Source organism: Schistocerca cancellata, chromosome 6 (genome assembly GCF_023864275.1).
Source record: "Schistocerca cancellata isolate TAMUIC-IGC-003103 chromosome 6, iqSchCanc2.1, whole genome shotgun sequence".
In the NCBI taxonomy this organism is placed as follows: domain Eukaryota; kingdom Metazoa; phylum Arthropoda; class Insecta; order Orthoptera; family Acrididae; genus Schistocerca; species Schistocerca cancellata.
The window spans coordinates 542,334,740-542,355,198 of record NC_064631.1 but is presented as its reverse complement, the minus strand read 5'-3'; the positions used below and the strand labels follow the sequence as shown (position 1 = coordinate 542,355,198).

Sequence of the window (20,459 nt, the reverse complement as noted above, 5' to 3'; positions counted from 1 at the left end):
ATTTGTTGCAGTTTATTTGACAAACTCTTATGTTTTCATCACTTTTTTGGGAGTGATTATCACATCCACAAGAAAACCTGTCGGGCAAGGTAGAAGAATCTTTTTACCCATTCGCCAAGTGTACAAGTTAGGTGGTCGACAACATATTCCTGTCATGCCGTCACCAGTGTCGTATAGAATATATCAGACGTGTTTTCCTGTGGAGGAATCGGTTGACGTATGACCTTGCGATCAAATGTTTTCGGTTCCCATTGGAGATGCACGTCCTTTCGTCTACTAATCACACGGTTTTGCGGTGCGGTCACAAAACACAGACACTAAACTTATTACAGTGAACAGAGACGCCAATGAACGAACGGAGAGATCATAACTTTGCGAAAATAAAAAAAGCAAACTTTTCATTCGGGTGAAGACTTGAACCAACGACCTCTCGTTTCGGAGCTGCTCACGCTAACCATGGGCCCACGGCGCTCCTGGGCTTACATTATCCTTGATGTTGCCTATCTTGCACATGGACTACTCAGTTTGTATATTTTGCTTATTTTTTTCATAGTTTCACACAACTTCTTCCTGTTTTCTCGATTGATCTCTGTTCAGTTTTTCAAGGCCTATTCACTGTGCCAACTTATAACTAAATCTGAGGGGGGTGCGATGGGGAGGTTCCCTTGTCAGTGCGTCTACTTATTGCTAAACGGAAATATATTATTAGTTCCAAAGACTGGAAAGCGTATTCCTCTGTACGTGGTCGTTATCACAAGCCGAATTGACACAGAAGCGATATGTATACGACAGTGTCAGTTTACTAGGACACTGTTTTGAAAGCTAACCTTGGTAGCGACCGGTGTCATGACACTACATCTTGTTTTTGTTACCCACAGCGGTAGTAGCGCCCCAAACGGCCAGCAAGCGACACATCTGAATACGATATCGGATGAATGCGAATACTAACATCAAGATTGATTTGCAACATAGTTTTTACAATAAGTAGTGTATGTAGTGCCATGAAAATCGACAAAAACTAAGACACTACATTTGTCTTCCTTTAGTTTCCTAAATACCCTCGGAGGTATGAAACGAACATTATTTTCGATACTCTTATAATGAACAGATACTAACTGAATAATTTCGTTTAATAAAAAGAAATTGCTATTAAACTCCAGAAGACTTGGCCTTTTACAGTAAGACGTCTTATATCTACCCAAAAAAAGCGGAGCTTTATACACTACACTTTCAGCCAAAGCCGTGAATAGAGAATATAACCCCTACGTTATTTAATGTACCAAGTAATCCACCAAGGGAAAAACCAGACAGAGCTGATAGTAAACTATCAAAAGGAATAAAACTGTTTCCAGCCGGCCGGAGTGGCCGTGCGGTTCTAGGCGCTACAGTCTGGAACCGCAAGACCGCTACGGTCGCAGGTTCGAATCCTGCCTCGGGCATGGATGTGTGTGATGTCCTTAGGTTAGTTAGGTTTAAGTAGTTCTAAGTTCTAGGGGACTGATGACCTCAGAAGTTGAGTCCCATAGTGCTCAGAGCCATTTGAACCCAAACATGTTTCCCCACGCAGAGGCAAGCAATTGCACAGTTGTTTGCTAAATCTGAGCAACGAACAGCAAGGATCTTAAACACATTCGCTTTCGCAGCAAAAGTAATTACATTGACAAAAATATTCCTGTGTTAGAAAGCAGAGTGATGTGTAAGAATGGGCGAACCATTTGACTCCATAAAAAAAATTTTAAGTGTCAAAGGAAATACAATAACAACTGAAATATATACTTCTCATGCATCAAATGTGTATCTACATTCTCTTACTTTCTGCGGAGTTAAGTTCCAGATACACAAATTCTTCATGAATAAGTTGTAGCTTATGTCTTTGAATCAGCGTGGCTCATTTGTTTTCACATGTATTTAATGATGCCTCATGTCTCTTGGTAACTTGCTAACTCATGCAACCCAAAAATATAACAACTATTTCGTTAATAAAGTAGAAAATAACTAGAAACGAACATTATCCTTATGATACCTGTGACTGACTGCTTTCACACCGCTTGGAGCGCTACTCTCGCTTCAGCTGTCGAACGGTGACTACTTTCGCACCAGATACTGTTGTGACTGTATATATTAGACTGTGGTGAAGTCACATACCGTCTTCCGGCTTCTATCGAAACAGCTAGTCATGTGAGCCATCGTTCCAACAGTCATCGCAGAGTGAACAGTTAATACATACTCTCGAATGCAAAAGTTAGCGTCAGATACTGTGTTTGCAGCTGATTACAGGATGCTTATAATTTTCTTTCGCCACTTGAGAGGGCCTCCATTAAAAATGACTGATCGTAAGACAGTGAGACCTTGTGGTAATAACTCCAACGACACGTGTAAGAGAAACAACGAATAAACAATTGAAAGACACCCATTTTAATTTCCAAGTGTGAGGGTGAAATTTGTTAATTGCGTACTATGTTTACGTTCAAGGTTAAAAATGGTGCTCACTGTGACGGCCATCTGCATTCACGGCAGCCTGGAACCGCACTAGAGATTGCTCTTCTGCAGCCCGAAACAACGGTGGACCAGGAAATGTTAAGCTGTCGTGACACAGCTCGCGCCCTGCTTGAAGATAGCTCATTGCGTCCAGCATCCTCAGCCAAGGCAGCAGTAACTTCTTCAACAGTTTGTTTCGCAGTTGGCCGTCGGCCTCTCCCAGGAGAAATTCCCGAATTGCCAGTTAATTCAAACTGAAGAAACTTGTTCTTCAGCCCTTGTTTGGAAAGAGGACCAACCGTTCCGTATTCCTTTAATGCGTCGATACTCCAGAAGAGCAGGAGCACTATTGTTGTGTAAAACTGCTTTAAGAGTTAAGCTCCGCTCATCTTGTCCAGACCCATGTGGACTGTCGGCAACTGTAATCCATACTGATGTCTGTGTTTGAACCCTAAGTCGGGTAACAGTACCGGCGCCTAACGGTATGTCATGATACTGACACTAATAACATCGCAGATCCTGCTGCGCACATTCTGAACAAAATTCCTATAAAGTTACCCACACGGTAAATACAGGGTGAGACAAAATTGGCCCGGACGAGTGGATACGATGCGATTACCATTTGTGGCAGCGTTAACGAAGGAGGAAAAGACCTACAGTTACTTCCAACAGGATGGAGCAACTGCCCATACAGCTGGCCGAACCTTGAAGCTTACTTACACAGTCATCATGCCTGACACAGTTGTTGGCAGAGGTCAGTCTGGTCGCGGCCGTAGCCGGCCACCCAGGTCTCCTGATTTATCAGTGTGCGGTTACTTTAGGGGAGGAGCCCTCAAATCCAAGGTGTGTCGCAAAAACCCTCGTAGTCTTCAAGAACTACACTACCGGCCATTAAAATTGCTACACCAAGAAGAAATGCAGATGATGAACGGGTATTCATTGGACAATATATATTATACTAGAACTGACATGTGATTACATTTTCACGCACTTTGGGTGCATAGATCCTGAGAAATCAGTACCAAGAACTACCACCTCTGGCCGTAATAACGGCCTTGATACGCCTGGGCATTGAGTCAAACAGAGCTTGGATGGCGTGTACAGGTACAGCTGCCCATGCAGCTTCAACGCGATACCATAGTTCATCAAGAGTAGTGACAGGCGTATTGTGACGAGTCAGTTGCTCAGCCACCGTTGACCAGACGTTTTCAATTGGTGAGAGATCTGGAGAATGTACTGGCCAGGGCAGCAGTCGAACATTTTCTGTATCCAGAAAGGCCCGTACAGGACCTACAACATGCGGTCGTGCATTATCCTGCTGAAATGTAGGGTTTCGCAGGGATCGAATGAAGGGTACAGCCACGGGTCGTAACACATCTGAAATGTAACATCCACTGTTCAAAGCGCCGTCAATGCGAACAAGAGGTGACCGAGACGTGTAACCAATGGCACCCCATACCATCGCGCCGGGTGATACGCCAGTATGGCGATGACGATACACGCTTCCAATGTGCGTTCACCGCGATGTCGCCGAACACGGATGCGACCATCATGATGATGCTGTAAACAGAACCTGGATTCATCCGAAAAAAATGACGTTTTTTCCATTCGTGCACCCAGGTTCGTCGTTGAGTACACCAACACAGACGCTCCTGTCTGTGATGCAACGTCAAGGGTAACCGCAGCCATGGTCTCCGAGCTGATAGTCCATGCTGCTGCAAACGTCGTCGAACTGTTCGGGCAAATGGTTGTTGTCTTGCAAACGTCCCCATCTGTTGACTCAGGGATCGAGACGTGGCTGCACGATCCGTTACAGCCATGCGGATAAGATGCCTGTCATCTTGACTGCTAGTGATACGGGGCCGTTGGGATCGAGCACGGCGTTCCGCATTACCCTCTCGAACCCACCGATTCCATATTCTGCTAACAGTCATTGGATCTCGACCAACGCGAGCAGCAATGTCGCGATACGATAAACCGCAATCGCGATAGGCTACAATCCGACTTTGATAAAAGTCGGAAAGATGATGGTACGCATTCTTACATGAGGCATCACAACAACGTTTCTCCAGGCAACGTCGGTCAACTGCTGTTTGTGTATTAGAAACCGGTTGGAAACTTTCGTCATGTCAGCACGTTGTAGGTGTCGCCACCGGCGCCAACCTTGGGTGAATGCTCTGAAAAGCTAATCATTTGCATATCACATATCGTGTTCCTGTCCGTTAAATTTCGCGTCTGTGGCACATCATCTTCGTGGTGTAGCAATTTTAATGGCGAGTAGTGTACAACAGATCATTTAGGATGAGACTACAGTAATTCCAGCAGTCCAGCTTTGATCCTCCTTCAGCAAATTGCTGACCAGTTCCCAGAAGTGCCAAGAGATGAATGATGATCACTTTTCACGTCTGCTGTAGTCAGGGTAGTATTGTATTTCCGTTCCTTTGTATGCTGGAACTCGGCTCTCCGGACCACTTTTATTTGCCCTATCCTGTAGCTTTCCCTCTACGCTGGATTAAATAGTCCGTTATTACTTCCAGATCCATAAAGCCTTCTCTCGCTTGCCGAAGTTGGCACCCATGTGCCGTTCGCGTGGGTTCCTGAGCATGTCGGCGTGTCGGGTAATGAATCTGCTGATATGGCTGCAGTTCTTCTACCCAGGACTTCTAGCTACTCTGCCTCCACGGGCGATTACAGGAACATGTTATCATTCTGGCGTGAACAATGGTCGTATTTCTGCTGGAACAAGCTCAGTAAGCTTACTCTCGTCCAGCTCATCGCGCGTGAAGATGTTTCAGCTAGGCTACGTTTTTTAACATCGGGTATAGATTTAAGTGTCAGGAAGTCATTTCTGAAAGTATTTGTATGGAGTGTAGCCATGTATGGAAGTGAAACATGGACGGTAAATAGTTTGGACAAGAAGAGAATAGAAGCTTTTGAAATGTGGTGCTACAGAAGAATGCTGAAGATTAGATGGGTAGATCACATAACTAATGAGGAAGTATTGAATAGGATTGGGGAGAAGGGAAGTTTGTGGCACAACTTGACCAGAAGAAGGGATCGGTTGGTAGGACATGTTCTGAGGCATCAAGGGATCACCAATTTAGTATTGGAAGGCAGCGTGGAGGGTAAAAATCGTAGGGGGAGACCAAGAGATGAATACACTAAGCAGATTCAGAAGGATGTAGGTTGCAGTAGGTACTGGGAGATGAAGAAGCTTGCACAGGATAGAGTAGCATGGAGAGCTGCATCAAACCAGTCTCAGGACTGAAGACGACGACAACAACAACAACGTATTGGTTACTCTCTGTTAAGCGGCCACCCAGCGTCACTTTGGTCTCAGTGAAATGAATCACTGAGGGTGCGCCACTTTCTATTATTTTTAACCTCTTGCGTTTCAATGAGTGTGTCATTTTACCTAACGGAGGTCTTAGCAGGTAAAGCATGGACTGCAGAACGCTTTCTAGTATTTACTGGCCTTAGCAACAAGGCGAAGGAGATTTAATTTTCGACCGTGCACGCCACTTGTCAGAGAATTCTTAACTAACGGTCCCTTAAAAAGTAGGATCGTTGTAAATGTTCATTTTACCTCTCCATTATGTTCGTTGCTTTTTAAGTAGCGTTTCACGTTCTCTTTCGTTATTTATTACAGTTTTACATACCTACTAATGATGATTAGGCTCCTACCTGTCTACTACCTCAAGAACCGCAGCGTGCTTTCGATAGAAAACGGATCATTTAAAGTCATGATTTGCGTACTAACAACCTTACTGTTTTGCGCCCTACAGCCAAAAGAATCTCTAGATTATGACGGCTCCAACCCCCCCCCCCCCCCCTTTCCCGGCCCGACACAGACACAAAAACACACAAACACACAAAAACACACAAAAACACACACAAACACACAAACACACACACACACACACAAAAACACACAAACACACACACACACACACACACACACACACACACACACACACACACACGAGAACTCAAACAAATCCACAGGGTGTATACGGGGACAAGGAAAAAAAATTCTCGGATTATTCCCGTATTTTTTCCGGATATCCCGTTAAAAAAAATGTTTTTTCCCGGGCGAAAATACACTTCTTCCGTGCTAAATGACCGTATGTTTTCCGTAGATTTTTCCTCAGTACTGTAAGACTTATCAATCCTTCGAATGGTTTTAACGTTTTATACACTCGCGTAGAACTTACTAAAAAAAGAAAAAGAAAAAGACGGGGGACAGAAGTTTTGGAAAGATCTTTGATTTTCAGCAACGTATACGCTGCATATTTTCGTATTACGAAAGTATAAATTCGAATTGCACCAAACACAGCGCGTTAGTTTCCGGAGCGTTGAAACCCAGGTTGCGCTGTCCTTGCCGGCCACGGTGGCCGAGCGGTTCTAGGCGCTTCAGTCCGGAACCGTGCGACTGCTGCGTCGCAGGTACGAAACCTGCCCCGGGCATGGATGTGTGTGATGTCCTTAGGTTAGTTAGGTTTATGTAGTTCTATGTCTAGGGGACTGATGACCTCAGATGTTAAGTCCCATAGTGCTTAGAGCCATTTGAACCATTTGCATAATGCCATACATGGCAGAAGACGATAACGTAAACTTGAAATTCAGCGAACAGTTGGAACTAGCCAATACTGTGGAATGAAACATTTCGTTTCAAATTAAATGATTGCCTCAGCGGCTAGATTAATAAAGCCAAATTTCTTTAGCAAACTTGCAAAAATAACGTCATATGTTCTGCAAGGTGATTAATGCTTTGACTGCTAATAACTTGGAAATAAAATAAAAACAGAAAACCGAAAATAATAATACATTCATATAATTACAGAGGTCAAAAATATATTTTAATTCACCAGCCACAGAAATCCGTTTTCATTTACATGGGAGCTGTAAAAGAAGAGAAGCAGCGATATCACTTTACGTAAGCACGGGTCCCCCACTACAACTCAGCGCATGCGCGAATCTGGCGGCAGCTAGGGCGCGCGAGAAAAATTTTTCTCTTTTACACATGGCTACTTGCTGCTACTGCCGATACTGCTAACAGCCACACTTCAAGTAGCGGGAAGCGGGACAAGGTACTGCTCATACGCGAGTCAATCAGCCCGGTGGCAACTGGTCAAACGAACCTAATGTGAACAGTTGTGACATCATGCTCATAGCAAGCAGTTTATTGTTACGAACAATTAGAGTCTTCGCCCACGGCCTTTGACATATTATTGATATTTGCAGACGCTTGTGCGTGCACGGTGTTTTGCTGTTGTAAATTGCGCATTTCCTTTGCCACTAAAGTTTTATTTTTTTCCCTCTCGTTTATATTTTATTGCTGCAGTATCATTCTCCAGTAGCAGGATACAGTAACATTCTTTGCTAGAGAATCAATTCTTACCAGTCAAAATTAGAAAAATGTAACTGAAAGCTAAAACAATGAAAAATTCCCAGGTTTTTCCCGCATTTCCCGGGTCGTATACACCCTGATCCAAACGATATAATAGCAAGGTTAATAAAAGCTATAAAAGGATAAATCTCTCTCTCTCTCTCTCTCTCTCTCTCTCTCTCTCTATATATATATATATATATATATATATATATATATATATATATATATATATATACAGGGTTATTACAAATGATTGAAGCGATTTCACAGCTCTACAACAACTTAATTGAGATATTTTCACAGTGCTTTACACACACATACGAAAACTCAAAAAGTTTTTTTAGGCATTCACAAATGTTCGATATCTGCCCCTTTAGTGATTCGGCAGACATCAAGCCGATAATCAAGTTCCTCCCACACTCGGCGCAGCATGTCCCCATCAATGAGTTCGAAAGCATCATTGATGCGAGCTCGCAGTTCTGGCACGTTTCTTGGTAGAGGAGGTTTAAAAACTGAATCTTTCACATAACCCCACAGAAAGAAATCGCATGGGGTTAAGTCAGGAGAGCGTGGAGGCCATGACATGAATTGCTGATCATGATCTCCACCACGACCGATCCATCGGTTTTCCAATCTCCTGTTTAAGAAATGCCGAACATCATGATGGAAGTGCGGTGGAGCACCATCCTGTTGAAAGATGAAGTCGGCGCTGTCGGTCTCCAGTTGTGGCATGAGCCAATTTTCCAGCATGTCCAGATACACGTGTCCTGTAACGTTTTTTTCGCAGAAGACAAAGGGGCCGTAAACTTTAAACCGTGATATTGCACAAAACACGTTAACTTTTGGTGAATTGCGAATTTGCTGCACGAATGCGTTAGGATTCTCTACCGCCCAAATTCGCACATTGTGTCTGTTCACTTCACCATTAAGAAAAAAATGTTGCTTCATCACTGAAAACAAGTTTCGCACTGAACGCATCCTCTTCCATGAGCTGTTGCAACCGCGCCGAAAATTCAAAGCGTTTGACTTTGTCATCGGTTGTCAGGGCTTGCAGCAATTGTAAACGGTAAGGCTTCTGCTTTAGCCTTTTCCGTAAGATTTTCCAAACCGTTGGCTGTGGTACGTTTAGCTCCCTGCTTGCTTTATTCGTCGACTTCCGCGGGCTACGCGTGAAACTTGCCCGCACGCGTTCAACCGTTTCTTCGCTCACTGCAGGCCGACCCGTACATTTCCCCTTACAGAGGCATCCAGAAGCTTTAAACTGCGCATACCATCGCCGAATGGAGTTAGCAGTTGGTGGATCTTTGTTGAACTTCGTCCTGAAGTGTCGTTGCACTGTTATGACTGACTGACGTGAGTGCATTTCAAGCACGACATACGCTTTCTCGGCTCCTGTCGCGATTTTGTCTCACTGCGCTCTCGAGCGCTCTGGCGGCAGAAACCTGAAGTGCGGCTTCAGTCGAACAAAACTTTATGAGATTTTCTACTTATCTGTAGTGTGTCGTGACCATATGTCAATGAGTGGAGCTACAGTGAATTTATGAAATCGCTTCAATCATTTGTAATAGCCTTGTATATATAATCTCACACACACACACACACACACACACACACACACACACACACACACAGAGAGAGAGAGAGAGAGAGAGAGAGAGAGAGAGAGAGATTTTAAACAGCTGATGGAGTGAGCAGTACAATACTGTAAGAGTTGCGAGGGGTCTTAATTCGTGTGACACTGACCACTGCGTGCTGAGCTTCGCGAAACGGCGCGCTGTGAGTTTTAAGGTCGAGGTTTTGCGCGTGCGGATCAGACCGGTTGCAGCCACCTCGCTCCGTTGCCCTCTGCTGAATGACCTGCCAGATCGGTCGTCGCCCCCCCCCCCCCCTCCCCCCATCCCACCTTGCCAACAACTGCTTCCCTTTGTTGCTGCTGGTGGTCGTGGCTCTCGTTAGCCATCATCTACTTCGGTGTACTGTGTGTTCCTTGTGGGAGTGCTTTTCAGTGTCACACGGCGCGTGTTCAGTAGCCAAGAAGTGGACGTCCACGGCTTTCTTCTTGACAAGCAATTCTGGTTTCCGCAAACACCAGTCGTTCGAAACTCGCATTACTTGTAATATCCTGAAAGCAAGGACTAGAGCTGACTAGGTTGATTTGACATATTAGATGTTTCAAAATATCATACCTTACTGTGTTCGATACTGGCAAAATCGGAATTTCAAAGAGTGTAGCGCAGTCAACACTCCCTGGAATCCAAACTGATCCTCCCCGATGTCGGCTTCTGCCAGTTTTTCCATTCGTGTTAGTATTTTGCAACCGTGACTTATTAAACGACATTTCGATAATTTTCACACCTGTGGCATCTGCTTTCTTTGAAATTGCGATTTTTATATTCTTTTTCAAGTCCGATGGCATTTCACCTGTCTCCTACATCTTACTTACCAGGTGGAAGAGTTTTGTCATGGCTTGCTCTCCCAAGGCTATCTGTAGCTCTAACGGAATGTTGTCTACTCCTGGGTCCTTGTTTCGACCTAAGTCTTTCAGTGCTTTCTCATCTTTGTCTACGTCCTCTTCCATATCCACAGTATTACTCTCAAAGTACCTTGCATAGACCCTCTGTATACTCCTTCCACCATTCTATTTGCCCTTCTTTTCTTAGGACTGGTTTTCCATCTGAGCTCCTGAGGTGGTTCTTTTTTTTCTTGTCCAAAAGCCTCTTTAATTTTCCTGTATGTAGCATCTGACTTACCACTAGCGATATGTGCTTCTACATCATTACATTTGTTCTCTAACCGCTCCTGCTTAGCCATTTTGCACTTCCTGTCGATATAATTTTGTGACGTTCGTATTCCCTTTCACCTGTCTCGTTTATTGCATATTTATATTCTCTTCTTTCATTGATTATATTCTTTATCTGTTGTGTTATCCTTACCTACTTCATCCTCTGCCGCCTTCACTATTTCATTTCTCAAAGCTACCCATTCTCCTTTCACTGTATTCCTTTCCCCTGTTCTTGGCAGTCGTTCCCTAAGGCTCCCTCTGAAACTCTCTGCAACCTCTGCTTCTTTCAGTTTATCCAGGTCCCATCTCCTTAAATTCCCGCCTTTTTCTAGTTTCTTCAGTTTTAATTTACAGTTAATAACCAATAAATTGTGGTCAGAGTCCACATCTGCTCCTGGGAATATCTCACAATTTAAAACAGGGTTCGTAAATTTCTGTCTTACCATTACATAATCAATATGAAATCTTCCGGTGTCTCCAGGTCTCTTCCGCGTATACAACCTTCTTTCATGATTCTTAAACCAAACGATAGCTATGATTAAATTATGCTCTGTACAAAATTCTACTAGAAGGATTTATCTTTCATTCCTTACCCACAGTCCATATTCGCCTACTACTTTTACCTGTCTTCCTTTTCCTTCTATCGAATTCCAGTCCCCCGTGACTATTAAATTTTCTTCTCCCTTATCTGAAAAGTTTCTTTTATCTCATCATATATTTCCTCAATATCCTCCTCATCTGCGGAGCTAGTAGGCATATAAACTTGTACCACTGTGGTCGGTGTGGACTTTGTGTCTATCTTGACTACAATAATGTGTTCACTGTGCTGTTCATAGTAGCTTACCCGTTTTCCTATTTTCATTATTAAACCTACTCCTGCATAAACCCTATTTGATTTTGTATTTATAACCCTGTATTCACCTGACCAGAAGTCTTGTTCCTCCTGTCGCCCAATTTTACTGATTCTCACTACATCTAACTTTAACCTAGTCGTGTCCCTTTTTAAATTTTCTGACCTTCCTGCCTGTTTCAGGAATCTCACATTCCACACTCCAATCCGTAGAACGCCAGATTTGTTTCTCCTGATAACGACATCCTCCTAAGTAGTCCCCGCCAGGAGATCTGAATGGGGGACTGTACTACCTCCGGAATATTTTACCCAAAAGGATGCCATCATCAGTTAACCATGCCCTCCGGAAAAATTACGGCTCTAGTTTCCCCTTGCTTTCAGCCTTTCGCAGTACCATCACAGGAAACCCATTTTGGTTGATATTACAAGGCCAAATAAGTCAATCATCCAGACTGTTGCTCCTGCAACTACTGAAAAGGCTGTTACCCCTCTTCAGGAACCACACGTTTGTCTGGCCTCTCAACAGATACCCCTCCGCTGTGGTTGCACCTACGGTACGGCTATCTGTATCACTGAGGCACGAAAGCCTCCCCACCAACGGAAAGGTCCATGATTCATGGGAGACGGGGAGACATATTAAAGTTGAAATTTGTCACATGCTGAGGTATATGGCTTCTTGATGGTGTAAAAACGTTTAGCTTCTAAGTCAAATAAATCGAAGGATACGCTCATTTGTGTCACATATTTTGACACTCGCAAACGCTCTCCTTAAAATCTATAGGGTATTTCCGTTGAACTAGGATCATGAAATTTGGCAACAAGCAAAGTTTCAAGCACAAGTAATGAAAAAAATTAGAAAACTATTAATCAGTAATTATATCACATGAAAAACATGTTTTGTCATTTGTTACCCGTCTTCAGACCTTAAATTAAAACATTCTCGAAAGTCTTGAAATCACAGGGTTCCATATCTTGCCAGAACCAGTGTCAATAACAGGTAAAAATCATTGAGATTCTCGATTACCAGAACAGATCAACTGTCTATATACATACTAAATTTGTACGGAATCCTCAGAGAGCGAGTCTAACTCTCTCTTGGCCTGTTTTTTGGAATTAGAATTAGTCTTGTTGAAGTCTGAGGGTATTTCGTCTGTCTCAGATATCTAGCATACCAGGTGTAATAGTTTTGTGATGGCTGCCTCTCCCACTCTCCTAAGCTGTGAAGGAGACCAAGGAGAAAGCTGGATAAGGGAGGAGAGATAAAAACTTTAAAGATTGCTAGTGACATTATAGTTCTGTCAGATATTGCAAAGGACTTTGAAGAGCTATCGAACGGAATGGATATCTTGAAAAAGAGATTAGAAGATGGAAATAGACAAAACTAAACCTGCCGCGCGTGATTAGCCGAGCTGTCTAGGGCGCTGCAGTCATGGACTGTGTGGCTGGTCCGGGCGGAGGTTCGAGTCCTCCCTCGGGCATGGGTGTGTGTTTTTGTCCTTAGGATAATTTAGGTTAAGTAGTGTGTAAGCTTAGGGACTGATGACCTTAGCAGTTAAGTCCCATAAGATTTCACACACATTTGGACATTTGAAAACTAAACCAAGGATAATGCAATGTACTCGAATTAAATTAGGCTGTTCTGAATGGACTGGATTTGGAATTGTGACATTAGAAGTAATAGATTAATTTTCCTTTTTGGGCAGCAAAATAACTGATGTTGGCCGAGATAGAGAGAATAAAAATGTAGATTGGCATTAGCAAGCAAAGCTTTTCTAAGATAAATTTAAGTGTGAATAAGGTATTCGTCTATAGTGTAGACTGAAACCGTAAGGTGGACGATAAGCAGTTCAGACACGAAGACAATAGAAGATTTTGAGATATGGTGTTACAGTAGAATGCTGAAGATTACTTGCATATATCGAATAACTAATGAGGAGCCACTGAATCGAGATGAGGACAAAAGTAATTTGTGGCACAACTTGACTAAAAGAAGGGATCGATTTATAAGACATCCTGTGGCATCAAGGAGTCGTCAATCAGCTAATGGACGGAAGCGTGTGGGGAAGCCGGGGGGGGGGGGGGGGAGATGGGGGATAAAAACTACAGGAGACCGGTGACCGAATATAGTAAACAAGATAAAATGGATGTAGGTTGCAGTAGTTACGGAAAGGTGTAGAGCCTTACATACGATAGACATATTGGACAGCTGCATCAAACCAGTCTCCGGGCTGAAGACGACAACAACAATAACAACAGTAGTAGTTTCGTGAAAAGTAGCATCTCTCCCACCTTGTACATACTTTGAGCCTGAAGATATATAAGTTGCTCTTTCCAGTCTCGTTCGATGTGATTGATGTCTGCTCTCTGGAATACAAATTGATCCATATTAATTTTCCACAACAACATTCATCGGAACCTTCTACAACTTATTATTCCAGCAAATCATTGGAAGTGTGGTAAGAATGCCTGTGATCTTTGAACACTGACGTAACATTTATACACTACTAGCCATTAAAATTGCTACACCAAGAAGAAATGCAGATGATAAACGGGTATTCATTGGACAAATATATTACACTAGAACTGAAATGTGATTACATTTTCACGCACTTTGGGTGCGTAGACCCTGAGAAATCAGTACCCAGAACATCCACCTCTGGCCGTAATAACAGCCTTGATACGCCTCGGCATTTAGTCAAACAGAACTGTACAGGTACAGCTGCCCATGCAGCTTCAACACGATACCACAGTTAATCAAGAGTAGTGACTGGCGTATTGTGACGAGCCAGTTGCTCGGCCACCATTGCCCAGACGTTTTCAGTTGGTGAGAGATCTGGAGAATGTACTGGCCAGGGCAGCAGTCGAACATTTTCTGTATCCAGAAAGGCCCGTACAGGACCTGCAACATGCGGTCGTGCATTATCCTGGTGAAATGTAGTGTTTCGCAGGGATCGAATGAAGGGTAGAGCCATGGGTCGTAACACATCTGAAATGTGACGTTCACTGTTCAAAGTGCCGTCAATGCGAACAAGAGGTGACCGAGACGTGTAACCAATGGCACCCCATACCATCACGCCGGGTGATACGCCAGTATGGCGAAGATGAATACACGCTTCCAATGTGCGTTCACCGTGATGTCGCCAAACACGGATGCGACCATGACGATGCTGTAAACAGAACCTGGATTCATCTGAAAAAAAAATGACGTTTTGCCATTCGTGAACCATGTTCGTCGTTGAGTACATCACCGCAGACGCTCCTGTCTGTGATGCAGCGTCAAGGGTAACCACAGCCATGGTCTCCGAGCTGATAGTCCGTGTTGCTGCAAACGTCGTCGAACTGTTCGGGCAGATGGTTGTTGTCTTGCAAACGTCCCCATCTGTTGACTCAGAGATCGAGACGTGGCTGCACGATCCGTTACAGCCATGCGGATAAGATGCCTGTCATCTCGACTGCTAGTGATACGAGGCCGTTGGGATCCAGCACAGAGTTCCGTACTACCCTCCTGAACCCACCGATTCCATATTTTGGTAACAGTCATTGGATCTCGACCAACGCGAGCAGCAATGTCGCGATACGATAAACCGCAATCGCGATACGCCACGATCCGACCTTTATCAAAGTCGGAAACGTGATGGTACGCATTTCTCCTCCTTACACGAGTCACAACCACTACGTTTCACCAGGCACACCTGTCAACTGCTGTTTGTGTATGAGAAATCGGTTGGAAACTTTCGTCATGTCAGCACGTTGTAGGTGTCGCCACCGGCGCCAACCTTGTGTGAATGCTCTGAAAAGCTAATCATTTGCAGATCACAGCATCTTCTTCCTGTCGGTTAAATTTCGCGTTTGTAGCACATCTTCGTGGTGTAGCAATTTTAATGGCCAGTAGTGTAAATAGGGGTCACACTATGAAATGAAATGAAATGGCACTCGAGACAATCACTCCCGGTGTCAGGCTGTATGGCGAGCGACAGTTGGGTTGGTATCCCACCGCAACGTCTCCGTACACGATTTTGCTGGCCGTCTTGAGTATGACGTGATACTCAAGAAAGATGTATCCCGCTTCGAACTGAGCCCCGATGAGCAGCGAAGACGTGTCTGGGGATGCCCCGGACGGTGGTGGGATACCGACCGGACTGTCGTCCGCCACACATCCTGAATTGCTGGCAAGCTGGAATGATACCTGGGGTGGAACTTCATTTCGCAGCAGGACTCCTGCGGTTGTTATCTGCGGCACCCTCACAGCACAGAGGTACGTCGTCCCGTTTCGTCGCAATCTTGGGCTTACATTTCAGCAAGACAATGCGCTGCCGCAAACGGCGGGAGATTCTACTACTTGTTTTCGTCCTTGCCAAACCCCACTTTGCCCAGCTGGGTGTACGGATTTCTACCCAATAGGGAAGGTTTGGAGCGTTATTAGCAAGGTCCTCCAACCAGCATGGGATTTACACGATCTAACACGCCAATTGGACAGAATTTGACACGACATCCCTCAGGAGGACAGCCAGCAACTCCATTAATCAATGCCAAGTCGAATAAATGTTTGCGCACGGGGTCAGAGGTGGGCCAACGTGTTATTGACTTGCTCAATTTGGGGAGCTCTTTCTCTTACCGACCGAGGTGGCGCAGTGGTTAGCACACCGAACTCGCATTCGGGAGGATGACTGATCAAACCCGCGTCCGGCCATCCTAATTTAGGTTTTCCGTGATTTCCCTAAATAGCTTCAGGCAAATGCCGGGATCGTTCCTTTGAAAGGGCACCGCCGACCCTTCCATTACACAATGGGAGCGATGACCTCGCTGTTCGGTCCCCTCCCCCAAATCAGTCAATCTTTCTCTTAAATAAATCATCCAATTTTTATGAAATTTTAATCATTTGTTTGTCTTTGCAAAAACAGACATAATGTCTTACGGGATAACAGCAATCAGTGATTTTATAATTTTACTTAAAATCCGTCTTGATTGCAAATTTTTTTTTATTATTCATATGACCGGTTTCGGTTCATTCAGAACCATCTTCAGATCTGTAAAAATAATTATACTAATTTACTATTTCACGGAAGCAAATCTTTTTCATCCTATCTAATCAACATCAAATGTACCAGAACGTACCTGATATTTCAGTTACAGGAGTAACCCGACCAAATCCAGCAACTTTCACATGCTACGTCACATAAAATTAGTTGGCAGAGTGCACGTCATTTATATTAATTAAAACACTATTACCGACAGGTGGCGTCTGGTACATTTGTTACATTCCATTTGCACATACTGTATTCAGTAGATCTTTTTTATATTAAAAATATTTAATTAAAATATGTAGATGTCAAAGTTAAAATCTGTACTTGTCAGGATTAAAAAACAGTAAAATTATCATTTTTATACGATCTAAAAAGCATAGGGCGATTTATATATCTATGGTGCTGATGTGAACTTGTTTTCTTCTACGGTCTGCTTCCGTGGTTCCCGCCAGTTTGGTGGTAGCATGTGAAAGTTGCTGGATTTCGACGGGTTACTCCTGTAACTGAAATATCAGGTACGTTCTGGTACATTTGATGTTGATTAGATAGGATGAAAAAGATTTGCTTCCGTGAAATAGTAAATTAGTATAATTATTTTTACAGATCTGAAGATGGTTCTGAATGAACCGAAACCGGTCATATGAATAATAAAAAAAAATTTGCAATCAAGACGGATTTTAAGTAAAAAAAAATTGTTTGTCTGTACATGATGATCACATCTACCGATTTCCTTCCCATTCGGATAATTCTTTCGTAATGCGTCTTTATTTTATTTTACTTTTAGTTCATCATGTCAACAGGCGACAGTGAGCATATATTTTCAATTGCCGATGAAGATAGATGGGGTTTATAGCGTAGAGCAGTGTCAGAGGATGCGCTGGCGATACTGGCAAGTTATTTCTCTTTATCTGCTCAGAACGCACCACGCAGCTGCCTTTTTACGTGCACACCGCTCTAACGTCGTCTTTCTTTGCAGGTAATCCGCAGCCATGGGGGCAATGTTCCGCAGCGAGGAGATGGCCCTCTGCCAGCTCTTCATCCAACCAGAAGCCGCCTACCCTTCCGTCTCCGAGCTCGGCGAACTGGGCATTGCACAGTTCCGCGACGTGAGTACTGTACACCTGTATTTTGTTAAAGAAATGTCGAAATTTTCGTCGATGGAATCTGTGTCCACTTTGCACTTCCAGAACTGTAAGCCTTTCCGGGGTATTTAAACTCTAAAACCATCGTCATCACTATTTTCATAGTCGTAATTTTCATTTTTATTGTCGCTATCGTCGAATCACCATTATCGTCGCCGTCGTCTTGTCATCAACTCACAGCACCATTTAAGTGATTGCTTTGTGTAAGCCTCCTGTTTATCCGCCTTTCACTATTATTCATCGCAGCGTCCAATGGCCTTCCTCTCGCGGCAATGCCTATCTTTGTAATGTCAATTCACTACGTTCTTAAATCGATCCATGTTACGTGGAAATCTATGACGTTTTCGATGGTCGTACAAATTCTGTAAAGAACCCACTTTCCTGCTTCAGTCGTCATGTATATTAATATTTAGTTTTGCACGAAGCATTTAGGTGTCGTACTGCCGTTATCAGTTGCTCATATACTGATTATAAATTGTTTTGTAAGACAATTGCCGTTAAGGGCGATGTTTCTCTTCGTGTTACGGTGTATGCCAATAACGTAGCGAGGCGCAGATCTGTTGGTTCTCTCAAAATATGTGACGATCGTACTTCAAGTGGCCATTGATGTGTCGTCCTAACAAGACACAGCCAGGGCAAAAAAGATGCGATCTGTGCCAGTGCCGTTCAGACTCGCCACTTGCGCGAGTTCCACGGGCGACGCTGAGGATGAAGATATCGACTTCGCCTCGGCCAATTGCCGGCGGAGTACAATCCGCCAATGACCGGACGACAACGGACAGAAGCCTACCAGGAAGATAGAAGGGCAACTCTCGCCCACTTGGTTATAGATCAACGTTTAGGGCTGACTTAGACAGGGAACGACGTTTACGGAACTCTTATAAGTGAACAGACAGTTGTAGTAATTGCATTTGCTATGTACTGTGTAGTTTTCCTGATTATTTGCACTTAGCCATTGAGGGTCTTTTTTTGTGTTATATTACATGCGACGTTGCAGACTTAACCATTCAACTGGTCACAAAGTTAAGTAAACCTTTTTAAGTACGAGGGCAGTTCAATAAGTAATGCAACACATTTTTTTCTGAAACAGGGGTTATTTTGTTCAGCATTGAAATACACCAGGTTATTCCCCAATCTTTTAGCTACACAACACTATTTTTCAACATAATCTATATTCAATGCTACGGCCTTACGCCACCTTGAAATGAGGGCCTGTATGCCTGCACGGTACCATTCCACTGGTCGATGTCGGAGCCAACGTCGTACTGCATCAATAACTTCTTCATCATCCGCGTAGTGCCTCCCACGGATTGCGTCCTTCATTGGGCCAAACATACGGAAATCCGACGGTGCGAGTTCGGGGCTGTAGGGTGCATGAGGAAGAACAGTCCACTGAAGTTTTGTGAGCTCCTCTCGGGTGCGAAGACTTGTGTGAGGTCTTGCGTTGTCATGAAGAAGGAGAAGTTCGTTCAGATTTTTGTGCCTACGAACACGCTGAAGTCGTTTCTTCAATTTCTGAAGAGTAGCACAGTACACTTCAGAGTTGATCGTTTGACCATGGGGAAGGACATCGAACAGAATAACCCCTTCAGCGTCCCAGAAGACTGTAACCATGACTTTACCGGCTGAGGGTATGGCTTTAAACTTTTTCTTGGTAGGGGAGTGGGTGTGGCGCCACTCCATTGATTGCCGTTTTGTTTCAGGTTCGAAGTGATGAACCCATGTTTCATCGCCTGTAACAATCTTTGACAAGAAATTGTCACCCTCAGCCACATGACGAGCAAGCAATTCCGCACAGATGGTTCTCCTTTGCTCTTTATGGTGTTCGGTTAGACAACGAGGGACCCAGCGGGAACAAACCTTTGAATATCCCAACTGGTGAACAATTGTGACAGCACTACCAACAGAGATGTCAAGTTGAGCCCTGAGTTGTTTGATGGTGATCCGTTGATCATCTCGAACGAGTGTGTTCGCACGCTGCGCCATTGCAGGAGTCACAGCTGTGCACGGCCGGCCCGCACGCGGGAGATCAGACAGTCTTGCTTGACCTTGCGGCGATGATGACACACGCTTTGCCCAACGACTCACCGTGCTTTTGTCCACTGCCAGATCACCGTAGTCATTCTGCAAGCGCCTATGAATATCTGAGATGCCCTGGTTTTCCGCCAAAAGAAACTCGATCACTGCCAGTTGTTTGCAACGCACATCCGTTACAGACGCCATTTTAACAGCTCGGTACAGCGCTGCCACCTGTCGGAAGTCAATGAAACTATACGAGACGAAGCGGGAATGTTTGAAAATATTCCACAAGAAATTTCCGGTTTTTTCAACCAAAATTGGCCGAGAAAAAAAATGTTTTGCATTACTTATTGAACTGCCCTCGTAGTTTTTGTGTGACATTGTTACTAGTTTTTTGGAGTGTCATAGAATCTTCGTTCTCCTATCCTGTTACCTGACCCTGGAGCGTATCTGTGTAATAGTGGCAGGGAGAAATTGTCTTAGCGGGGTACTGCACCAGAAGCCGTTTCACGAACTCACGAACTGGAGCTACCGTACCAACAGCGGCAACTCGGCCTCCACAGCTGTAGCGACGAGGCCTTTACAGAACTGGCGACGAAGGTTTACAAAAGCCATAAGAAATTCAGCCCCTCAGTGGCCCAGCATTCGTTTGCCGAGTATGGGCATGGCAACCCTGGGGTTTCTGAGCTGCAGACGGGTAAGCGTCGCCAGTCCCTTCACCAGAAGCTCTGATTGTTTAAGAGTAGACGCAAAGGATGTAGCAAACTTCGGG

At 44.1% G+C, this 20,459-nt stretch overlaps 1 protein-coding gene across 2 annotated transcripts in view; it reads left to right on the top strand.

The window, feature by feature from the left end:
* LOC126190883 (V-type proton ATPase 116 kDa subunit a 1) overlaps nucleotides 1-20,459 on the top strand; it is a 704,052-nt gene that overhangs the window by 526,756 nt on the left and 156,837 nt on the right. For both annotated transcript variants that reach the window (XM_049931488.1, XM_049931487.1), the window contains exon 4: nucleotides 17,503-17,632. In XM_049931488.1, coding sequence (XP_049787445.1) covers nucleotides 17,516-17,632 — 117 coding nt within the window. In that variant the 5' untranslated portion in view covers nucleotides 17,503-17,515. The remainder of the gene's footprint in view (nucleotides 1-17,502; nucleotides 17,633-20,459) is intronic.